This window comes from Delphinapterus leucas, chromosome 7 (genome assembly GCF_059928025.1).
Source record: "Delphinapterus leucas isolate spDelLeu-1000000601 "Yukka" chromosome 7, BTC_Dleu_Yukka2, whole genome shotgun sequence".
In the NCBI taxonomy this organism is placed as follows: domain Eukaryota; kingdom Metazoa; phylum Chordata; class Mammalia; order Artiodactyla; family Monodontidae; genus Delphinapterus; species Delphinapterus leucas.
The window spans coordinates 83145295-83171078 of NC_143135.1; the positions used below are offsets into that span (position 1 = coordinate 83145295).

Below are 25784 nucleotides of genomic sequence, written 5' to 3' on the forward strand. Positions count from 1 at the left end.
CCAGGCGAGTGGGGGCAAAGGCAGCAACTGAGTGGGAGACTCTTACTCGCTTAGGTGGGATTGGCCACAGGTGGTGATCGATTGGGGCACGCATGCTTGCTCAGGCAGGAGGGAATAAGGTGCCTATGACTGGGGCATGTGCACTTGCTCAGGTGTGAGGGGGACAAGGTTGCAATGACTGGGGCGTGGGCACTCTGTTGGGAATCCCTCCCAGTGGCCATGGAGGCCAGGGCTGGCGTGTGGGGAGAGAGGCTGCGATGGGGGCCCTGCCCCTTGTGTGCCACTCAACAATGGCGCCTTGCTTCTAAGGCAGTCCTACTTCTTCCAGGAGCATTCCCAGCTGCAGAGCTCCTCACTCCCGTCCCTTCAGGCCGTATCCACACAGCCAACAGCAGTCCTCTCCCTGGGTCTGCTCTCCTAACATCTCGCGTCAGCACCCAGCCCCTGCCCACGTTGGCAGACACCCATCTCAGGCTGAGGTGCGCAGGGCTGTGGTACAGACTGTCCATGGAAGTCTTGTTCTCTTCTGACTGCCACAGATCAGCCACTGCCCTTTCTTATAATAGCCCCTGAATCCACCCCTCTATTTCAGCATATTTTGCCACTGGTAAGGGGGCCTCCCTGGGTTTGGTAATCTCTCCTCTCCTTCAGCTCCTCCCCAGGAGTGTGGATTCCATCCCGTTTCCTCTTTTCCTTTTCTTCCCTTTCTCTCCTTCATCCTACCTGGTTACACAGGGATCTTCTCTTGTCCTTTTAGGTGTCCAGGATCCTCTGCTAGTGTTCAGCAGGTGCTCTATGCAAATTGTTCCACTTGTAGATATATTCTTGATGTACTTGTGGGGAGGAGTGAACCCCAGGTCCTCCTATTCCACCCTCTTGACTGCTCTCAGCTCCTTATTTGTTCTTTGTGTTGTACCTGAAACAGCTTTTCCACCCCATGTGTGTACCTTTATTCCTTATTTATTTCTAGGAATGCCCTTCCTACTCTTATCTTTTATTATAGAAATCCAACTCATTTTTTCAGCCTGGTTTGTGAAATTTTCCCTGACCTCACATTTAGAGGCAATCGTTCCTTTTTTTTCATTTTTATATAACTTTATAGCTCTTTATAATATTTATCAAATATTATCTTTGTTATAATTATTTATGTCTCTTTATCCTCATTCTCTTAGATGGCAGTGTTTTTGAGGGTAGTTTTATTTTTTCCTTTCTCATAATTGTAGAACTGTACCTTGCATATATAGGCACTCAAGTATATGTTGAATTTTAAATGTATTTATGATTTTTATATATTCAAGGAGTAATATGTAATTTTATAGTTAGAAATCATTGTAGTAGCAATAAGTATTCTGTCATAACTATGTGAAAAGTATAACTGACATTTAATATTGGAATTTAATTTCAGTAGTAGAAGATGGTGGTTTAAGCTGGCTAAGGAAGTCTTACCAAAGAATGAAGGAACAAGCTGAGAAACAAAATAGAAATTTAGAAGACATTGTAGCTGAAAGATATGGGGTAAGTATTAAGGAGTTACATATTATTTTCAGAGTTATATGAGAAATTAACTTTGTCAGTGTTTTGTGCCAGGAAATACTTTTGAATTGACTTGATACTAAATTTCAAATGTGTATATTGCTATAGCCATTTTTTCCTTTTCATTTTTATGTAAACCTATGTAGCATATTTGAATATAAAACTCAATGAATATAAAACTTAAGTATGTAAAATTTAAGTATGCATGTGTTTAATGTAAAAGCAACGTTTTCTTCTTGTGAGGAAATTTAAATAATATAGGAAAGCCTCCATAGTATACCTCTGGACATAACCACTGTTAAAAATTTTGTATATATCAGAGATTTTATTTTATTTCAGAGTTTTTGTTGTATTCCGGAGTTTCAGATTGTAAGTTTTTTTTTTGTTGTTTAGAGAGTGTGCTTTTAAAAAGTGATATTTATTTTTTCTTCCAGTTTTATGAAATATACTTGACATACTTGACATATACTTGACATAACAGCACTATATAAGCTTAAGATATGCAGCATAATGATTTCACTTACATACATCATGACATGATTACCAAGTGTGTGTGTGTGTGTTTGTGTGTGTGTGTGTATGTGTATGTACAAAACAATGGAATCATGCAGCAGTATATTTTAGAACCAGCTCCCCCATTTACCACGGGTGAATAATCTTTCTGTTTCAGTAGCTATTGATATCCTGTTTTTCTTTTTTAATTTCAGAAGAAAGAAGGCTTAGGAAGGAGTAGGCAAACAAAAAAAGTGAGAGAGAAAAATTATCCTTTGTTTTAAGAGAATCTTTGTTAATATTTTGATTTTTTTTTTTTAGATTTTTTTTCTGGTTATTATATACTTTTAAAATAAACAGTTTTATAAAAGTAGGCTCGGGCTTCCCTGGTGGTGCAGTGGTTGAGAGTCCACCTGCCGATACAGGGGACATGGGTTCGTGCCCCGGTCTGGGAGGATCCCACATGCCGCGGAGCGGCTGGGCTCGTGAGCCATGGCCGCTGGGCCTGTGCGTCCGGAGCCTGTGCTCCGCAATGGGAGAGGCTACAACAGTGAGAGGCCCGCGTACCGCAAAAAAAAAAAAAAAAAAAAAGTAGGCTCATAGAATACATCCCGATTCTTTCACTTACACAAACAGACATAGTTGGATGCCAGTAAATGTATATATTTTAATGACCTCTTAATATTTACATATATATATTTATATGATTTTACCATTATTTATTTAATTGTCAGTGGAGGGACATTTATATATTTTTATTTTCTCCCCTATTAAACAACACTGTGCTGATCATCTTTTCCAATGCATTTTGCATACTGACCTGGTTATTTTCTTACATGAATTGCTAAAAGGGAAATTGTCAATTTAGAGGATATAGACACTTAAAGTGAGATATGTATTGCAAAATTTCTGTACAGAAATATTGAAGAAATGATACTGTCAGTAAAATGACTTTTGTTACATGGTTTTCAATAGTAGTACTATCATTCTTTATAGTCTGTGCTACTGTGATTGGTAAGCAGACTTTTTCTTTGCTTTTATTTTTATACATTTGTTTACTAGCAGAGTGGGATATTTTTTCATATTTTTTTGGCCATTTGATTATTGATGGTATTTACCCATTTTGGGATATTAATTTAAGACCTTTTAATAAGTCTGTTCAAATTTCTTCCTGTTAGTTTCATGTTCATTTTTTACTTTGTTTATATTTGCTATGAATATATTTTAAATATTTTTACGAACAAAACCTATCAGGTTTTTCTTTTATGACTTAATGTTATTGGTATAATTCATTGACAGGCCTTCTCCACCCCCAAGATCATAAAAATGCACACCTATATGTCCTTTGAGAACTTGTTCAGTTTTATTTTTATGGATAGCTTTAATATTTTTGAAATACATATTTGTGTATAGTTTAAAGTAAGCATTTAACTTTCCTTAAGTCTTTAGATAGTCATTTATAATATATTGAATGAATTATTTTTTCCCACTAATTAGAAATGACACATTTATTATATATTACATCATTTTTTATAAAATCAGTCTATTTCTTTACTCTCAAATCTATTTTATTGATTTTTTTGTTGTTTCCTGGAATTAGTATCATACTATTTTAATTACTGTAGTTTTCAGTAACTCATGCAGATAGCAAATAATTAGTGAACACCTACTATGTGACAGGGTAAGTCTTCTTTTATTAGTCACTAAAAAGTAACTTTACATTCTTATGTGTGCTTTTTTTTGTTGTTAAATTTAGAATCAATTTTGTCAAGTTCAAAAGAAACAGTTTTCCAAAATACATTATAAATTTACAACTCATTTTGGAATTTTGATTTAAATTTAATTAAATGTATAGATAAATCAAAGACAATTAATACCTTTGTAATGTTGAGTAATCTCATCCTAAAATACTGGTTATTTCTCAATTCAAAATTTTTTAAAATTTTTATTGGAGTAGGGTTGTTTTACAGTGTTGCATTAGTTTCTACTGTACAGCAAAGTGTATCAACTATACCTATACATATATCCCCTCTTTTTCGGATTTCTTTCCCATTTAGGTCACCACAGTCAATTCAGATTTTTATTTATGCTCTTCAGTACATTTCTGCATTCAGTTGTTAATGCATGTATCCTAAGATATTTTTATTTTTTTCAATTGTATGCTGAATCTTTGTTCTCTTATGTTTTCTGACTTGCCTGGTGCTAGTCTGCCCATTTTTTTTTAACTCTTGTCATTAAATCTATAGTGTTTTTTTTTAATTGGGTTATATGGGAATATAGTTATATGCAAATGGTGATTACTTTTGCTTTTGCTACTCGGTATTACAATATTTCAACTTTCTTGTATTCTTGAAGTAGAATTTCAGAACTTTGATTAATAACACTTTTCTTTCTGTGTTTAAGTGATAACTTCTTGCATTTAAGATGAAGATTGTCATCTTTAGAAAGTATCTTTGCATTCAAAGTTTATTCAAAAGTGTTTTTTTGTTAATTTGCTTTTGCTTTTAAATTAGGAATGGGTATCTAAATTTTATGAAATAACTTTTTTGGTATCCTTTGATATAACTGTGATTTTTTTTTTCTTTTGTTAATGAGATGAATTGCCTGAATACATTTCCTAACATTGGACCATTCTTGCATTCTTTGAATCCTATTTGATTATGGCATTTCCTTTAATATACCACTACATTAAATTTGTTAATATTTTATTTTGAATTTATATCTTTATTTATACATAACATGGCCTTTAGTTTCCTTCTTATGTTTTTTTAGGGGTTATTATGAGTTTATGTTTTGAATTGTGAACTTTTATATAAGTTCTTTTTTTTTTAAAACCTTCGTTTTTTAGATTGTTTTTTTGATGTGGACCATTTTTAAAGTCTTTATTGAATTTGTTACAGTATTGCTTCTGTTTTATGTTTTGGTTTTTTGGCCGTGAGGCATGTGGGATCCTAGCTCCCCAACCAGGGATTGAACCCTCACCCCTTGCATTGGAAGGTGAAGTCTTAACCACTGGACCACCAGGGAAGTCCCTTATGTAATTTCTTAATGCTCTAGAACAGTTAAGAATCACAGAGTGAGGCATTTTGACATAGTAGTTAAAAACATTGGCTTTGTAGTCAAATAGTCCTGAATTTCAATACAGTGTTTGTTACTCTTGCTATGTGACCTTAGCTTCATTTTTATTTTTCATTTTAAAAACACAGCTATTAGTATCAATATCATAGAATTGTTGTGAACATTAATAATAATTTGAATGCTTTTTGTCTGCCAGGTACTGTTAAAATACTTCATGTATAATTAAACTTATTTAATACCCATAATTGTACTATTTTCTTGTTTGGTAAATGAGGAAACTGAAGCAGACAGAGTTTAAATAACCAAGATTACGTAGCTCATGAGTAAATTTGAACCTAGGCATTGTCTGTAGAGCCCGCTTAAATGATACAAAAGATATAGTAAAATAAGCATTGGATAAATTGTGGTAACTGCTGTTTTGGTTTTTATTATTACCATATTTTATTTAATCTAAGAAGCCACTAATTGTAGTACATCATTAATTTATGTATCACCAAGAAAAAAAGAAGTTGCCTAGGAGGCAATGCTTAAATTATGAAAATATTCCCCCCCACTGCCATCAGTTTCACTCTGTTGATGTTGTCATTAAATTTAAGAAACATGTTAAACCTGAATTTTTAAAATAATTTGAAAAAATGAAATATAATGGATTATCCCTGCCTAGACTAAGATGACAACTTTCCATCTCAACTCACATATTTTATTGAAATAATTTGAAATTTTAATTACAGTTTACTATAAATTTAAAAAATATGCGTGTGATTCTTGGCAGTTATATTCTTCACAACTACAAGAACAATTATTTAGACTTAACCATTACATTTGCTATTTGGTTTATAGCATGCATTCCTTTTTTCAGAGATCTTTGCCCTAATTCATTTATGGTTTGGCTTAATGATCCTGAGTAATTTTCCCCCCAGAATTAGTAAGTGATTTACTTTTTGATTCCTTTCATTTTGGAAAATGACTTTCTTTTGTCCATGTCAAGGAAGGATAATTTGACTGAATTGAATTCTGTATATAGAATTACTATTGCCTTATAATTTTTTATCAAAATTTGATCTTTATTCCATTATCTTCTAGCATTTAGTATTGTAAGCGAATAGTTGATAGCAGTCTGACTTTCTTTCCTTTGTAGGCAATGTGTTATTTACCTAACTTGCATTTGTTTACATGCTCACACTCCCTTCTCCCCTGATCCAATCTTTGTGAAGAATTTTTTTTCTGAATGAATTTTGAGACTCAGGAATTAGGATTTTTTATGTATGAGTCTTTGTATGCTTCACTTTCTCTCCTCCCCTAAGGCTGTTGGGTGAGCCCTTTGGATCTAGAAAGTTAGCTGAGGAAATTTTCTCTCTTTTTTTTGTTAATGCTCCTATTATCTTTGCTTTTTTCTTTCTGAAAGTACTAGCATATGCATATTAGATTCTGTAGAATTAATTGTTCATGTGTCTTCTCCCTGTAACTTAAATCATTTTACCATTTTTTCCTAAGTATAGCAAATTCCCAGGCTAGTGTTGAATTCACAAATTTGGATTCAACACTTTCTATTCTTCTACTCACTACATGCATAGTTTTGAACATAGTTTAATTATAAGTCTTTATTATTCTTGAACTGCTCTTTTTTATGAGAATCTATTTTGTTTTAGCATTTTAGTAACATCTTGACTCTCACTGACTGTAGGAATTATTATTATTATTATTTTTTGCGGTACATGGGCCTCTCACTGTTGTGGTCTCTCCCGTTGCGGAGCATAGGCTCCAGATGCGCAGGCTCAGCGGCCATGGCTCACGGGCCCAGCCACTCCACGGCATGTGGGATCTTCCTGGACCGGGGCACGAACCCGTGTCCCCTGCATCGGCAGGCGGACTCTCAACCACTGCGCCACCAGGGAAGCTCTGTAGGAATTATTATTATTTTTTAATTATGTTTTTATTGTTTTCTGAATTACATTTTGTTTTAGCGCTGGTCATTTGGTCAAAGGGATCCTTTTGAGCTCCCAGGATTTTTTCATTATTTGGTAATTTTTCATTGGTTATTCATATTTTTTAAGTATTCATTTTATGGTAGTGTGTTTCCTTGCTAGGGCTGCCAAAACACAGCTCCACAGGCTGGGTGGCTTAAACAACAGAAATTTTTCTTACAGCTCAGGAGAATGGAAGTCCAAGATCAAGATGTTAGAGGGTTTGGTTTCATCTGAGGCTTCTCTTCTTGATTCATAAATGACTGCCTTCTTGCTCTGTCCTCACATGATCTTTTCTCTGTGTGTGCACATTCCTCATGTCTCTTTGTGTGTCCAAATTTCTTCTTCTTACAAGGACATCAGTCATACTGGATTAGGGCCTAACCCAATGACCTCATTTTAACTTAATCACCTCTTTAAAGATCCTGTCTACAAATGTGGTCATATTCTGAGGTACTAGGGATTAGGGGTTCAACATATAAATTTGGGGGGGACATAGTTCAGGCCATGTCAGGTAGGATGACTGTATGGGTCTTTTATTACCCATTGTTGAGTTTTTCTTGTGTATCGTGACATAGTGGCATGTGGGGTACAAGTCATTGAGCCATTTTTAATTTTAAATATCTTGTTTAATTTTTCCTCCTTTCTAGTCAATGGAAATCTTCCAGTTGAAATTAAAAGAAGCTGAGAAAACTGCGTTTATGAAAGAAGACTGTAGACGAGAACGGTGGAGGAAACCAGCATACTCAGATAGAGTACAAAGTAGTCAGGAAAGTAGAAAATCAGACTTGGTAAAATATAATAAAAGTTCAAGAGATAGATATAATACAACAGATATTGCAAAGAATATCAATAAAGATAAGTTTAGTGGTGATGAAAAAGATAGTACATCTGGGTCTTTAGAAGCATGTAGAAGAGAATTGAGTCCAAAACAAAATCAAGAGTTTTCTTCTCATATAAATTTGAGACCTAAATTCTTAAGACCCTCTGATGCAGAACTGTCATTTCATAGCAAGGACAGAAATTTTGAACCATCTAGTTCATCTTCAGCACTGGTCTCTCAGGATTCTGTACATTGTGGTTTTCAAAAATCCACAGAGAATAGTGAGGAAAGTTTATCATGGTGGAGTCGATCTGATGAGAGAGAAGGAGACAGGAAACATTCAAATCGAAAACCATTAGAAACCAGTCACAGTGTTGACCGTGGACAAGTTTCAGAAGACGTGAGAGAAAAATCACAGGGTGAAAGCTTGAGAGAGGACTCTCTGATAAAAGAACACCTACAGGATACAAAGTCTTCGCTTGCTGGGTATTTTTTCATTTATTTTTTAAACTGATAAATGAATATTAAGGTCCAGAGGATTCAGGGAACTGAACTGTATTTTTAGAGCATCAGTTACTAATTAGATATGAGTTATGATTTTATATTTCTTAAATTCGATGGAAGAGATAGGATATGCACTTTTAACAATTCAGTAGTTCCGTTTTGTGAATTGTATTTCATTTCACAGTATATTTAACAAAAAGAGCTGGAAGATGCATTCAGTAGCTATATATTTCCTCAAAATTTATTGCTTTTTTGCAATCTAAAAAACTAAATGAGTTTAGTAATTCTTTTAAATGGATATGCCACAAGAAATATTTTGGTAGATTTTGTTAGTACTGCCATATTACTTCCAAAGGAAATTGCTGCATTTTAAAGTATAATCATAATTGTAAATATTGCATGCCTACTGGAGGTCTGGGAGACTGAAGGAAAATATGCTGCCATAGCCCAAATATAAAGTGGAAAAGATATGTGAAATATCCTGCAGAGGGAAGCATGAATTTTGGTGGTGGTTTTGCAGAGAAAGAAATCCACTTTGATAGTTGACAGGTTTTAAAGCTAATGTTAGAGTTTTGTTTTTTTTTAATACACATATCTTTTAAAAAATGATTTATTTAGGCTGCGCTGGGTCTTAGTTGTGACACGTGGGATCTTTAGTTGCGGCATAAGGACTCCTTAGTTGAGGCATGCATGTAGGATCTAGTTCCCTGACCAGGGATCGAACCCAGACCCCCTGCAGTGGGGGCACAGGGTCTTACCCACTGGACCACCAGGGAAGTCCCCTAATGTTAGAGTTCTGAAAGCAAAATATAGATAGGATAGTGGTTGTACCCATAATGATTAGGAAAATAGGCAGCACTTATTGGTTTTATTATTCTTGTACCTGTAGCACTTATATATAGGGCTGAGTCAGTCGATCAGGAAACCCAGGTTGAATGGGATCAAACCTAGGAAAACTTGCTTTAGCCATAGGGCTGGCACTATTTGAAATAGCCATAAATAGAAAATGAGTATCCAAAGGATAATAACTAACTTATACTTGAATGATCATTAAAATATGTTTTAAAATACCACCAAATGAATGGGACACTGAAGGAAGAGGTTTTAGGAAATAATAAAATTCATTGGTGGCAGTAGTAGGTATAAGCATTGTGGTTTGGGGTCATGAGTCTGGTAAATCACTTTTGTTAGTGACTCCATCTGAAGCTGTGGATTATAGAGCACAGTGTGTAGCTTTCAGTAGGAGGGAGGCAGGGAAGCTGGCAAAATCTGGACTGAATGATGGGAGGCCCAGTCACATGGGCTCTGGTTCATGTCAGGGCTTTGTTCCCAGGAAGCGAAAGGAGAAATCCAGTTGTGTTGACTGGATAAACATGGCAGGGATTAGAGAATGTCTAAGGCTGTATACATATATAATTGTCCAGGCTTCACTCCAGGTAGTCTGGAAGGTAGACTGTTTCCAGTCACCAGTTGCTAGTGGGATGAGGCTCTTATTTCCTGATATCATTAGGGTTGGCTTAACATTTGGGTGATCTGTAGGTTTTTACTTCTGTGACTGCAGCTAAGCAGAATATGTAAGCAATCTTACATTGTTAATATTCCTTCTGGTTCTATAATTGCTTCATGTTTATATGTTGTAAGCTTCTGAGAGATACACTGTAATATAGGAACTCATTGAAAGCTTTATGTTGTGGTCTGAAGACAGTATTCTTTGTTAGCTGTGTTAATTTTGATGTTACAGATGTTTTGAGGCTTTCCATGAATTCCATGATTGGCTGGAGAGGGAAAGGACAGTCTAGGAATATTCCACATATATGTAAACAAAAAAGAATTCCTGAGCATGTAGAGTGGCATAAAGTGAGAAACTAAGTGTGGGACCTTGAAGAATGCCTGTTTTCAGGGAGTGGAAAGATTCAGTGAAGGATTGTTAGAAGCTGTTAATTTGTCTGAACATTATCCTGGGTATATGTTGAATTCTTTATAAAATGCCAGAATTTTAGGGAGCTTTAGAACCAATGAATTTTAGAACTAGGAAAAAATCATAGAACTGATTTTATAACTAGAAGAAATTATAGACTGACCTGGGCATTTTCCAGATGCAGAGACTGAGGCAACTGAGATTGTGACTTGCACAGTGCTATGTAACTGGGGTTGCCAGATGTAGCAAATAAAAATGTTTGGACATACTTAAACTAAAAAAATATATATATTTTTTTACCTGAAATTCAAATTTAACTGGGTGTCATGTGTTTTATTGGGCAACTGTACGTAGCACTTGGCCATTTCTTGGGTCTGTGACCTTTTTACAAGAGATAACATAATTATAATCATCTCTGGGTATCCACCAGGGGATTGGTTCCAGGACCCCAGCAGATACCCAAATCTGGGGATGCTCAAGTACGTTATATAAAAAGGTGTAGTAGTATTTTTATGTATAATCTACGCACATTCTCCCATATTCATTCTTAATTCCTTCCTTCCTTCCTTCCTTCCTTCCTTCCTTCCTTCCTTCCTTCTTTTCCTTCTTTCCTTCCTTCCTCCCTCCCTCCCTCCCTTCTTTCTTTCTATTTTTTTGATGTGGACCATTTTTAAAGTCTTTATTGAATTTGTTACAATATTGCTTCTGTTTTATGTTTTTGGTTTTTTGGCTGCGAGGCCTGTGGGATCTTAGCTCCCTGACCAGGGATTGAACCCACACCCCTGCATTGGAAGGCGAGGTCCTAACCACTGGACTGCCAGGGAAGTCCCCTCTCCCATATACTTTAAATCATCTATAGATTACTTATAATACCCAGTACAATGTAAATAGTTGTATATACAGTGTAAATGCTATGTAAATAGTTGCCAACTCTTGGCAAATTTAAGTTTTGTTTTTTGGAACTTTCTTAAAGTTTTTTTCTAAATATTTTCAATTCCTGATTGGTTGAATCTAAGGATGGGGATCCCATGGATACTGAAGGGCTGACTGCCATTTTATATAAGGGACTTGAGCATCTGCAGATTTTGGTATCTGCATTGGGTCCTGGAATATACCAACAGATAACTGTACTATTCTGAATCATATTTTTTCCAATCAGTATTATCTTAAAGACCTTTTCACACCAGCCCATATGTATGCATTTTTTTTCATTTTGAAGTCTCTGATATTCTGTTGTAAAGCTTAGAGATAAACTAGTATTTCTCATCAGTTTCCTATTGATGGACTTTAAGGTAATTTCTAGTTTGTTGCTCTAAATAATACTACAGTGAATAGTTTTGTATGTGTATTTTTGCATACTACTTAAATATAGCTGTAAAATAAATTCCAAGGAGTGGAATTATATTTATATATTTTGTTGTACTAACCAATTTACACTCTTACCAGTCATGTATGAGAATGATTTTTCTCTTCCTTGCTGATAGTATTATTGAGGTTTTTAATCTTTGCCATAGATACATAGTTGAGGAACAGAGGCTTTCTTTGGTTTGCATTTATGTAAGTATGGGTGAAGTTTGGCATATTTTTATAAATGTTGTTAATTTTAATTTTATTTTATTAACCAGTCATATATTTTACCTAGTTCTTGAGGTTTTTTTTTTTGTGTGTGAGCACTTCTATAGTTGTCATGTGATATATATAATTTTTCATCATCTTTAGATTTCTTCCTTTTGTGTTTTTACTTTTCTTTTTTCATCTATTTTTTCATTCATTCTTATTGTGATCTGATTTATCATTCTTTTCCTTTGTGCTTTTTAGGCCCTTAAGTAGCTGGAAGACATCCTCTAATAGTGGCCCATGTGATTAAGAATCTTAAGCTTTTTATTCTTAGAAACAAAATGTGTTTGTGTATAATTTTGCTTTATTGGAAAATATATTAGCTATATATATTCAAGAGTTTGAAACCTAGGATAGTATGTAATATGAACAAAAACTAATGTGATGTCCTTAATTTAGATTTTATCTAAGTTGATATCAGAAACTAACTCATTTTATATAAAATAGAAACTAACTCATTTTATATAAAATATTATAAGGTTAAAAAGGTTAGAAACCTTGGCAGAGTTTGCTATGATAGCCTAGGAGGACAAGAGAAGGATACCAGGTTCTGAAGGGTTTGAGTTTAGTCATGAGATCCTTAGGGGAGAAAGTTTTGAGAACAAGTGGTAAGAAAAGAAGAATTAAAGGGGCAAGATCTTTGAATACTGTCAGCAGGCAAAGAATAATTGCAATATACTCAAGGTTTCTGAAATGTCATTGGGCTGGAGCTTTTTAAATTATTTTTTCCTCAGAAGTTTTCAGCCAGAGTTTGTGTTGTGTGTGTGTTGTAAAGAGAGTCCGTTTTAGTGGGAAAATTGGATTTGCTTTTTAGAAAATAATTGTGAAGAGGGCTTTTGAAATATAGCAGTAATCTGGGAAAATGAGAAGCGCTTGTACATTTTTACTTTTATAGGATAATTGCAGATGTCATGGTGATGTTTCTTTCAGAGCATCTGCTCGTCATTATAAATGCTTAGAGTCTTCCATTATAAATGGAAGAGTCTATGCTGTTTGTTGCAGAGCAGTGTCTTTGCTATGGTATTAACAATAATGTGTTCTTCAGTCATTGATGCCCAAGAACTTTAATTTTAATGTCTTTATTTGATACCTATTACTGTTCTATCAATACTAAGTGTGTTTAAGTATCTGTTAATACTGAAAATATCAGAGATGTTCAGAATTCTTCTGTATCATCTCATTTATCCTGATCTACGTTCCATATACTAATAAATAATTCCTGTTAGAAAATAAACTCCCCCCAGCTCGGTCAAAACAAAACCAAAAAAGATGTGTGGAGTATGAATTTCATGACCATGAAAGTTGCCTCTTTAAAGGTCTCTTGAGATTCCAGTTATCTTCCTGAAATTTGTAAGCTTTGGTTGGACATCAGCATACCTTCTTTATTTCCCTCTCTTGATTGATTCTTTAAGCTTGCATACTGAAAAGTGAAGAGAAAAGTAAAGTTTCTCAAAAACAGGGAAGAGTCTGATAAAATGACAAAGATGTGTCTTTGGACAGACAATAATACAGGTCTTCAGCAATTTAATCAAGAATATTATCATTGTAAAAGAGGATTTATAAGCCAGATTTCATAGTGTAAATTATGACGATGGGTTATGATATGGTAGAGATAGAAAGTGTATGTGGGAGACATGGGTGAAATGAAGTGCTTCCCTCACTCCCATTTTTTTTAAGGTGCAGATACTTGAATATGTTTATATATTAGTGGAAAAGAGTTGGTATCAGTTTTAGAAGAAGCTAAACATATAGAATGATGATGGATGAGGTAATTCAGCAGGATTTCAAGGTTAGTGTGGATGTATGTATGATCCAGTGTACTCACACAAGTAGAGAAGGATTAGCCTTGAGTGGAAACATTAAAGAAGAGGAGAGTGTGGCTAGGGGTGTGGGTGATGCGAAAAAATTTTAGGAATTCTTTCTTGATGACTTAAGTCAGTTATTTTTTAACATATGGTTCCCAGAATACTGGTGTTCCTTTTCACCTGTATATGGACCACATACACACAAAGAGTGATGTGACAATTTGGTTTACACACAGCTCATAAAATTGAAATGTCTCTCATTGTTATGACGTACTGCTATAAGCATATTTTAGTTTTACAAAAAAAATTAATTAACCTTTGGAATAAAATTGCCTTAAAATTATTCCATGTGCACGTTTCCTTTAAGTCATCCTTAGAAACTGAAAGTGAGAGAAATAGCCTGTTTCTTTTACTCATTCAAATTTGAAAAAAATTATCTGGTCTTGTGTGACAAAGAATGAAGTAACAAGGGAGGTTGTTTTTGTATCAGAGATATTCCTTGGAACTTAAATCATATGACTTTGACAAATTCCTTCTGCTATTCATCTCATGTTTATTGACATTTTTGTAGAAATATTATTGGGTTGCCTGAAATTCAAATAAATTACATTTACAATACAGTAAAAATGATGTATACCTCAGAATTTAATCTGAAAAAAGTTACTGAAAAATATTTTCTATACAAAAAACGTACAACTAATGATACAAGCAATATCTTTTATTAAAGCATATAAAAAACGAATAACGTTCTCCTGCTTACACGACTGCAGGGTCCCCACTGCATTGGTTTTAAAAATGTAGACTGCAGGAACTTGAGAGGGAACAAAAATATGTTTTTTCTAATGGTGCTTTACCTGAAATATTTTACATTTCTTAATCTAAGCACCATAGTATTGCCTTTCCTTTCACCAATATGAGTAGAAATGGTTTTTTTTGGATTTCCTACAGAGATTAATGTCTTTAAAATAAAAACAAACTCAAATGCTGTCTATTAACAGATTTCTTTTTTTTTTGCCCAAAAGGAATTCAGTATTTAAATATAATTTCCACATATGGTTGTTAAAGTTTTGATTTTGAGCTCTTTGTATGTTTTGCTATTAACTTGCTCAGAATATATGTTGAAAACTCAGGTTAATTTCAATAAAGTATGATAAAATCTAGATATGGAGGAAAACTAGTAATATCATAGATATATTCTTAATATTTGTGATTATGACTGATTTTTTTCTGCTTTAAATTTTTTTTATCACTCCCTTTGAGGGTTTTTAAAAACAACAATTTATTGAAGTATAATCTACATAAAACTGCATATGTACAAACTGCATATGTATATAAAGTGTACAGTTTGGTACGTTTTTGAAATGTGTATATTCTAATAAAACCATGCCAAAAATTTCCTGGTGCCCTTTCATAATCATCCCTCCTGCCTCTCCACACACCCTAGCAACCCCCCTAGACAACTACTCATCTTTTTTTTTTTTTTAAATTATAGACTGGTTTGTATTTTCTAGAGTTTTATATAAATGGGATCATACCTCATACCTTATACACTTTTTTTTTTATTGCTGTGGCTGGCTTCTTTCATTCAGCATGATTATTTTGAATTTCATCCATGTTGTTGCATGTAACAATAGTTCGTTCCTTTTTGTTGATGGATAGCATGCCATTAGCAGATATATTGTACCACAATTTGTTTTTCCATTCACCTGCTGGTGGACATTTAGAATGTTTTCAGTTTTTGGCTGCTATAAATAAAGCTTCTTTAAACGTTCATGTACAAGTCTTAGTATGACCATACACTTTCTTTTCCCTTGAGTAAATACCTAGAAGAATGGCTAGATCATATGATAACTATATATTTAAATTTTAAGAAACTGCCAAACTGTTTTATCAAGTGGTTGTATCATTTTACACTACGACCAGCAGTGTATTAGACTTCCAGTTCCTCTACCTTCTTGCAGGAACTTGGAATAGTCAGTCTTTAATTTTCACTATTCTAGAGGATGTGTAGCAGTATCTCATGGTTTTGTGTTCCCCTAATGACTGTTAATGTTGAACATCTCTTCAGGTGCTTATTTGCCTTCCAGATAGCTTTTCATAAAGTGCTTAGAATGTGTGTTCATTTTGCTTCTGTAATTTCTTTATTGGTAATTTGTATCTTTCTTTTTCCTGATCAGTCAGGCTAGAAGTTATCAATTTTACTGATTGTCTTAACCAGTTTTTAGCTTCATTGAATTTCTTTACTGTTTCTGTTTTTTATTTATTTCCACTTTGATTTTTTTTTTTTTTTTGCGGTATGCGGGCCTCTCACTGTTGTGGCCTCTCCCGTTGTGGAGCACAGGCTCCAGATGCGCAGGCTCAGCGGCCATGGCTCATGGGCCCAGCCGCTCCACGGCATGTGGGATCTTCCCGGACCAGGGCATTAACCCGCGTCCCCTGCGTCAGCAGGCGGACTCTCAACCGCTGCGCCACCAGGGAAGCCCCCACTTTGATTTTTATTACTTATATTCTGCTTACTTTGGATTTAATTTGTTCTTTTTCTGCTTTCTTCAGTTGTAAGCTGTTATCATTGATTTGAGATCTTTTTTTCTAATATAAGTATTTAGTGTTATAAATTTCCTTGTAAGTAATGCTTTAGCATCATCCCACAAATTCTGATATGTTGTGTCTATATTTTTATTCAGCTGAAAATACTTTTAAATTTCTCTTTGATTTTGTTCTTGACACATGGGTTATTTACATGTGTGCTAAATTAGTTTTAGTTTAATTAGTTTCCAAACAGTTGAGGATTTTTGCAGATGTCTTTGGTAATTTCTAATTTAATTTCACTGTGGTCAGAGAACTTACTTTGTATGGTTTGAATCCCTTTATATTTATTGAAACTTGTTTTATGGCTCAGGATATCGTCTATTTGGTAAATGTTTTATATGCACTTGGAAAGAATGTGTATTCTGTTGTTGGGTGGAGTATTCTGTGAATGTTGATTAGGTCATATTAGTTGCTAGTGTTATTCAGGTCTTCCATATCCTTGCTGATTTTCTCTTTACTTATTCTGTCTAGTATCGAGAGTGGGGTCTTGAAATCAGCAACTATAATTGTAGATTTGTCTATTTCTCTGGAATTCTGTCAGTTTTTGCTTTATGTATTTTGTTGCTCTGTTATTAGGTGCATAAATATTTACGGATTCTTCTGTACTCTTGATGGATTGACTTCTTTTTCATATGAAATGACTTTCTTTGTCCCTGGCAATACTTTTTGGTCTGTAATCTAATTTGATATTTAGTAAACCTCTTCAGCTTTCTTTTGACTAGTGTTAAAACATGTTACATCTTCTTCCATCATTTTATGTTTAACATTTATGTCTTTATAGTGCATTTCTTGTAGTTTTGCTTTTGTATCCATCTGATGATTTCTGCCTTTTAATTCAGGTGTTTAGACCATTTATGTATATCTAGTTCCCTGACTAGGGATCGATCCCTGGCCCCCTTCATTGGGAGCGTGAAGTCTTAACCACTGAACCACCAGGGAAGTCCCATTCTCTTTTTCTTCTTTATCTGACTTCTTTTGGATTGAGTATTTTTATGATTCCATTTCATTTCTTTAGTTGTATACTTTTAGTTATTTTAATGATTTCTTTATCTTTGACAGCATACATCTTTAATTTATCTACCTTCAAGTGATATTATGCCACTCCTGTATAAGAACTTTACAATAGTTTATTTACATTTCTCCCAATCCTGTCCTTTTTGTTAGTGTTGTCATATAGTTTACTTATACTTGTTATAAACCACTGTTGTTATTTTTGTTTAAATAGTTATCTTAAAGCAATTTAAATAATAAGAAACAAGTATTAAATATTTACCCTTGTAGTCATCATTTCTGTTGCTCTGCCTTCCTTTGGGTTTATCCATGTTTCAGTCTGGTATAATTTTTTTTCTGCCTGAAGGCTTTTCTTTAATATTCTTTCAGCTTTGTATGTCTGAAAAACTCATTTCATTTTTTTTTAAAAGATATTTTCACTTGATATAGAATTCTAGGTTGGCATTTTAAAATACTTTAAAGATATTGCTACTCTTTTCTTGCTTACATTTTTTCTGATGAGAAATCTGCTGTCATACTTTCCTTTGTTTCTATGTGCATAACTGACTTTTTTTTCCTCCTATGGCTGCTCTGAAATGTTCTCTTTATCACTAGTTTTGAGCAATTTGATTATGAAGTGCCTTGCTGTGGTTTCTTTTCAGGTAGTTTTTTTTGTTTGTCTTGTTTTTTTTTTTTTGGTTTGTTTGTTTGTTTTTGCGGTATGCGGGCCTCTCACTGTTGTGGCCTCTCCCATTGCGGAGCACAGGCTCCAGATGCACAGGCTCAGTGGCCATGGCTCACAGGCCCAGCCACTCCGCGGTATGTGGGATCTTCCCGGACCGGGGCACGAACCCGTGTCCCCTGCATCGGCAGGCGGACTCTCAACCACTGCGCCACCAGGGAAGCCCTGTCTTGTTTTTGTACTTGGGATTCTGTGAGCTTCTTGGATATGAAAGTTCTTTAGTTTTCAACATATTTGGTAAATTTTGGCCTTTGTTTCTTCTGTCTCTCATTTCTTTCAGGGACTCCAATAGCATGAATAGTAGGGTATTGAAGGTTGTCCCATAGCTCTCGGTTGTTCTTTTCCAGTTTTAAAATTCTTTTTCTCTGTGTGTTTCATTTTGCATAGTTTCTAATGCTTCAAGTTAACTGATTTTTTCTTTTGCAGTCTAATCTTACATTAATCCTTTTCAGTGTATTTTTTAATCTCAGATGTTGTAATTTTCACTTGTAGAAACTAAATTCTTACCTATTTTATATCTTAGTTGTCTCTAACTTTTTGAACATATGGAATAAATTTATAATAATAACTTTTAATGCCCTTGTCTGCTGTTTCTTACATCTGTGTCAGTTCTTGGTTTGATTGATAGCTTTTTCTCCTAATTATGTGTTTTACTTTTCTGTATCTTTGCGTGTCTGATAATCTTTAATTGGATACTAGATATTATGAATTTTACTTTGTGAGTGCTGGATATTTTTGCATTGCTGTAAGTATTCTTGAGCTTTATTTTGGGACCCAGTTAACTTAATTGGGGACTGTTTGGTCCTTTTGACTCCTGCTTTTAATATTTGTTAGGTGGGCTGAGAGCAGCATTTAGTCTAGGACTTATTTCCCACTAATGAAGCAAAACCCTTAATATTCTACCCAGTGCTTTCAGAATTACGAATTTTCCTAGTCTGACTTGTAGGACCAGGCACTATTACCAGGAATGCTGAATATCTCTTCCTTTAACCCTTTGGGATAGTTCTTTCCCTGACTCCAGGTAGTGTCTTGCTGAATACTCAACGGGAACTCTCTGCACTTCTCTGGGATCCTTTCACTGTGTAGCTCTCCCCTCTCTAGCTGCCTTGGACTCTTAGCTATGTCTCTCCCATTAAGGAGTCCTTCATGCTCTCCCTGGGTTCACCCTCCCTGCACTGTAGTCTCAAATCTTTCTTAAGGCAGTAAGTTGGGACAACTTTGTGTATGCCAGGAATCTGACCTTGGCTGGAAATTTCTCTTTTCTTCTGTGAGGCTTCCATAGTATAGGTTTCACACGTGATATTAGTTGTAAATTAGTTTATGTTGTCTAATTCTGGGTTGACTTTGCAAGAGCACATGGTCACTGTTTTTATTCTTTAAGTGCAGTTAAATGTAATTTCCTGATTATAGTTTCTTAGATTATCAGTAATTTATCACATTGAATGAGAAGAGTTTCCCTAGCTGTGTAGAGTTATGGCCTGATTCTAGAGTTTTAATTTTTTGTTTGTTTCTTTTTTAGAATGAGTATGGGAATATTAAGTAATGAAGAATAGCTGACATATTATTTTTCTCATTGCTACTGGATCTTTGGTCAGATATTATAACTGCCATAGGCCATCATGACATTGTAGCATAGAATCTTTAAGTACTGATTTATGGTGGAGCACTGAGGGTTATTTATTTATTTATTTAATGTACTAGAATCATGATCTATTTGTGCTGAATGCTTTGTTAAGGTCAATTAAAGTAACATTTGAATATTGGTGATGTTACTTGCAACAACTTACTTGTTAATATGTACCTGTATTTCATATGCTCTTAATCTGTCCTGTTCAAACAGGAGTAGTCCAGTGGATGACTCTATCCACATCTTGAGTGTTGATGAGAAGAACAAGTTGGGAGCCAAGATTATCAAGGCAGAGATGATGGGAAATATGGTAAGACTTATATGTTGTTCTTTTGGAGAATAATTGCTAAATATTTAACTTCTTACAAGTAATTTTGGAAGTTCCTTAGCTATGTGGATGTAGCACTCTTTGAAAATAACTGCTGCTTATTGATTCCTTGAAGAAATTCTTGAACACTTCTAAGAACAGCACTGTCTACTTCTAAGTAAGTTATGTAATTTGCCAAATTTCTGAAATTTAAGATTCTAGGGAACTAAATGCTTTTTAATTTTCTTTTTAACTTGGATATTTGCTTTATTATTGTATTTATAACTTATTGAGCATATTTGAGGGAGATAAAGATGTCACTGTCTTCTTTCCCTTTTTTAGTCATATTTTGTTAAGAGTGTGTATTACTTTCTTAAATTCCCTTACTTAGGAACTTCAAAAATGAGCTAATAAGAAGGATGGTTAACTCATTTTTTCAAATCTTAAGGTAACATATTTGTGCCTGACAATGTGTTAAATGCTCTGTGTAGTTTAGCTCACTTTATTCCCATAATAATGTTGTGATTTGAAACTTACTTAACTCACAATTGAATAGAAATCAGAATTATTTGGTAAGAGTGGCACCTATCTATTTATTATATTGTCACATTTATATTACACAAATACTGTTACATTGGACATGGCAGAATAACAAAGTCAGGCAGCTTTCCATGTCTTGACAGAATTGATTCCCTCATAGTCATATGTATGTACGCATCTCAAATCCAAATATAAGTGATCTTAAGTAGTGTTCTGTTTTGGTGTACCATCCGTATGACACTCTTTAGTAGAACAAAAAGTAGCCAAACATGATAATTTCTGTTTTTATTAGTTTATATCTGTAATAAAAGTCATATTTGCTGCAATCTGGTAACACTGAACTTAAGCTTAACCCAGAAATTAGTAAGCAAGACAGACCACCACCACCAACAGCAAGAAAATAACATATGAGTTTTGAAAGCACAATGAAATTAGTTAAAATAGTGAAAGAGAGATCACCAAGTTAAGAGGTTAACATATGTTAAAAGAAGTGTTGTGTGTTCATGGAACCACTGCAGTGGAGAATGCTGTCTTTGCTTGTCATATAATTCTGTTTATTTATTTCATTGTGATTTATTGCTTTATATGTCAGTTTTGTAATATAAATTTTTATAGATTTCCTAGAGTTAAAATGAAATACATTCAGAATTTTAATCTAAATTCCTTAACAATAAAGAAGGTAATATTTTAAATCTTGCGATGGCTTTCTTTTTACAAATAACTGAAATTCTGAGTATTGGAAGTTTATAATATCTAAGGAATTATAAAAATGCCATTCTTAAGGTTATGTATTTCTTTCATTTCCCTATCTTCCCTAAAATATATGTCCTTGTAATTATTTACCTTCAAAGCATAAACAATTTCTACAGGTATTTGAGAATTTTGTTACCCAGAAGAGTTCATTAAAAAGTAATATACTAGGCTGTGAGTTGGTAACTAGATTTAGATGAGAGCTACTTGGATGTTTGCTATGCTGTTTTCCCTATTGTTAAGTGAATTTGAAATATTCTACAAATGAAGAAACTATGTTATCACACCTGTTTTTCTTGTCTTTCTATTTGAAGGAATTAGCTGAGCAACTTAAAGCCCAACTTGACAAGGCAAATAAATTCGAAGACAGCATAACGCAGATATCATCAAAAAAATCTGGGGTAGAGGTAAGTAATAAAAGTTTGTTTATAGGTAGCCAGTTACCTTATATAATACTTCTACTTGGCAGTGGTAATATTTTGATGTTAAATGTGTCTATATCTGTGTCGGTGTGCTTGTATGTATTTATGCTTGTTTGCTTGTTTTTAAAATTTATTTGCGTATGTATTCTCTCATGTTCCACCATTGTGTCCTGGTGGAAAAAAGCCTAGGCCTACAGTTAGGCCTAGGGCCAAGGAGACCTGGTTTTTTTCTGGGCTCTGCCATTTACTGACTGACCTTGCACAAGTCAAGGTCATTATCTCCTCTTCCAGAATGAGAGACTTGAATTTGGTATCCATTTCATGTAAAATATTTTGTTCTAGGATTCATTCACCTATCAGTAAAACAGATAAAAACACCTTTCTGCATGGAGTTTTATTTGGGTACTAAGAGAGAGGTAGTAAATTGTAAAAATAAAAAAAAAGTTATATATCTTAGGCAGGGTGGTAGGGATCTTGAGTGCCAGGTATGCTGTATGTTTATGTGTATGTGTATGTCTTGGGATGCACAGGCTAATTCTCATTGAAAAAGTGACATTGATACAAGGACTTGAAGGAAGTTAAACAGTGATCTTTGTGGATCTGAGTGAAGAGCACTGTGGACATAAGGAACAGAGAATTTAAAGTTCCAAAGACTGGACATGTGTCCAATGTGTAGGAAGAACGGCAAGGAAACCAGTGTTGTTGGAGTGGAATGAATGAAAGAGAGGAAAGTAGAAGATCCAGATTAGAGAGATTGTGGGAGGCCAGATCATGTTATGCTTAAAAGTCATAGTAAGGAAGTATTGAGTTGGCCAAGAAGTTTGTTTGGGTTTTCGTACCATCTTATGGAAAAATCCGAATGAACTTTTTGACAAACCCAATAGGTTTTTATTCTGGGTGAGAGGTAAAGCTATTTAAGATTTTTGAGCAGAAAATGTATTTTGACAGGACCATCCTGGCTTCTTTGTTAAGAGTAGATTGGGGGAGAATAAGGTCAGACATAGGGTCTAGTTAAGCTTTTGCCATGATACATACAAGAAACGATAGTGGACTTGACCAAGATAGTAGCTGAAGAGATGATTAGAAGTGATTAAAGTTTTTATATGCATACATGTTTTATGTGTGTGTTTTGAAGGAGAGCGGACAGGATTTTTATGATGGTTTAGATGGGAGGGGAATATGAATTAAAGAGAAGAGGAAAAGTAGACTCCAGAGATTTTTGCCTGAGCAGCTGGAAGACTAGAATGGCCATTATTTGAGATGTGGGAGAAAGAGTAGGTTTGGAGCAAAGATTGGAAGTTCTGCTTTTGGTATACTGAGCTTGGATGTCTTTTAGATGTGAAACAAGTAGAGCTATCAAGTAGGCAGATGGATATAGTTGGGAGTTGAGAGAAACCTGAACTGGAAATAGAAATTGGGGCATTATTAACATATAAATGGTGTTTAAATTCACAATACTGCATGAAATTACCACAGGAGTAAATGTAGATAGAAAAAGGCAAAGGATTGGTTTGGTTGCATTACAGTGTTGAGAGGTTTATAGAGTGGTTTATAACTGATTTTAAAGGACTATTCTCAAAGATTAATTTATATAATTTAATGGTAGTGTGAGAAGAGGTGAGAATCTATGAAATCAGGTTTCATAGAATTTTTTCAAGCTTCAGTTATTAATGACTTAGATAATAGTACAGAGAATATGTTTATGAAATAGGCTGTTTTTACTAAGTTGTGCTAGTCATGTTTTTAAAAAGTGGATAATTTGGAGTTTCTTGTACAGATTAAGGAATTGAGAATGGGAAACTATAAGTAGGATTAAAAAGTAGGGACTAAAAGAGTATAGCTAAAACTACTTATACTGTGTACACTTTTGCCAGATTTATTTTTTCAAGTGTCTTTGTGGTCATAATACTTTTGTACTCTGAAACTTTTATGTGGTTTCTTAGTGCTAACTATATAAAGTACTAGATCTTCCTGCAGTATATCCTTCCAAAGTATAACCCCATTTTCCAGCCTTACCTCCAAAGCCTTTTTATACATAACCTACATGTTTCTTTGACATTTACATATGCTATTAATTATCTGTGCCGGATATCACCCTCTTGAGGCTATCCACTTTTCATTTTGTCTTTAGTCCATTATGAAGCCTTTTTTCTCGTCCTTTTGAACAGTTGTAACCTTTTCCTCTTTTGAAACTTAAAGCCTTTTAAAATATTCTCTACGGAATTTGTCTTTTCAAATTATGTATATTTGTATTCTTGTTATACCTATCTCTTTTTTGATACTTGTCACTTTGTATGAGAGGGTTCTAAAACTGTGGCTGAATTTCAGGGGATTCTTGAAATTGAAAGCAGTTCATCTGAAAAAATTGAAGCAGATCTTCTATTAAATAACATTTCTTCTGCTGTTCTAAGGATATTGTAGAGTACTGACAGACTATATCTCATCCCTTGAGCATATATCTCTATACCATTACTGATTTCTTTATGTTTTTCAGCTCCTCCTAGCTTTTGAGCATTGTATCTCATAACTCAGGGAAGTAGAACTCAAAGTTGTATTCAAAGTAGAATTTCTATTTGTGAGTCTCTTTTGGAAACTGTATAGCCCTTTGAAGCTTCAAATAGAAAGGTTTTTATTCTATGGATTCTTTTTTTTTTAACATTTTTTCCTAGTTTTATTGAGAAATAATTGACATACATCACTGCTTACAGTATAGAGCATGGTGATTTGATTTACATATGTTGTGAAATGATTATCACAACAGGTTTAGTTAAAATCCATCATCTCATATAGATATAATAAAAAGAAAAGAAAAAATCATTGTGATGAGAACTCTTAGGATCTACTTTCTTAACAGTTTTCCCATATATCATACAGCGTGTTAACTATAGCATCATGTTGTGCATTACATGTCTACTACTTATTTGTCTTGTAACTGGAAGTTTGTACATTTTGACCACCTCCTCCAATTCCCCCACCCCTAGGATGTGCACAGTTTAACTGTGAAAAAGCACCTATTAAATTCATACAAATGAATGGAGTGATAATTATAGGAATTTCAGGTATCAGCAGTGTTTTTCTTTTGGGGATGGTGGTGTGTGGATGTAACGTGGGAGAGACAGCTATACAGGGTGGCCAGGGAAGGGGATCTTTCTGCAATTTCTGAAACTGTACCTGTAGGTTGTCACTTTTTATTTATTTATTTGGTTACAAGTATTATTTATTTATTTATTTGGAGTATAGTTGATTTAGTGTTGTGTTAGTTTCAGGTATACAGCAGTGTGAATCAGTTATACATATACATATAACCACTCTTTTTTTTTAGATTCTTTTCCCATATAGGCCATTACAGAATACTGAGCAGAGTTCCCTGTGCTATACAGCAGGTTCTTATTTCCTAAGGATTCTTTGACCAGAAAAGAAAATTTCATTCTTCTCTGCAGAGATAGGGCACTTGCACATTTAGTTAAAGCTTTACTAGGCATATATGTAAAACAAACCTTTGCCAACAATTCTGAAAGAATTCTCTTTCAGAGAATTCAAAGAATGCCATTAAAGTCATTTATTCTATCAGGGTCAGCACCTTGGTTTATCTACCTTTCAAAGTAGTTTGTTAAAAAATGAAAGTACAAAGTTGTTTACTACAACAAAGAAATGTGCTGATATTTTAGAGGAAAATCCTGAAATACTTCTGATAGAAATTTTGCCTTTTCAGATAAAAGAAAATCCCACTCGTAGAGCATTGAACATTGTTCTTTCATTACTTAGCTTATTTGTTAGAAATGTTAGATTGTACGAATAGGGTAAATCTCCTGAATCAGTGATCTATGAACATCTTTTTGGCTTTAGTGAAAATCCATCAGCACTTTTAATTGTTGGTTTGCTTATTTCTCTTACCCTTTAGAAGTTGAACTTTTTAGTGATTAGGACAAGGGCTATTTCAGTTTATATATATAGTGTCTAGGGTAATGCTTGGCACATTGTAAGCAATCAGAAAATAATTGAAATATTTGTTTTATGAATGTCCTTGATTTATTTTGTTCCCCATAGTTTTCTTTCTTTTTCTTTTTCATATTATTTTCCATT

General features: G+C 34.2%; 1 protein-coding gene across 2 annotated transcripts in view; it reads left to right on the forward strand.

Moving 5' to 3' along the window:
• The window catches only part of CWF19L2 (CWF19 like cell cycle control factor 2), a 199854-nt gene that overhangs the window by 55223 nt on the left and 118847 nt on the right, over positions 1–25784 (forward strand). For both annotated transcript variants that reach the window (XR_016393904.1, XM_022560508.2), the window contains exons 7-10: positions 1406–1515; positions 7718–8376; positions 19896–19992; positions 21594–21686. Coding sequence is in view for 1 of the 2 variants with exons in the window: in XM_022560508.2 (XP_022416216.2) it covers positions 1406–1515; positions 7718–8376; positions 19896–19992; positions 21594–21686 (959 nt within the window). In the remaining variant the exon portion in view is untranslated. The remainder of the gene's footprint in view (positions 1–1405; positions 1516–7717; positions 8377–19895; positions 19993–21593; positions 21687–25784) is intronic.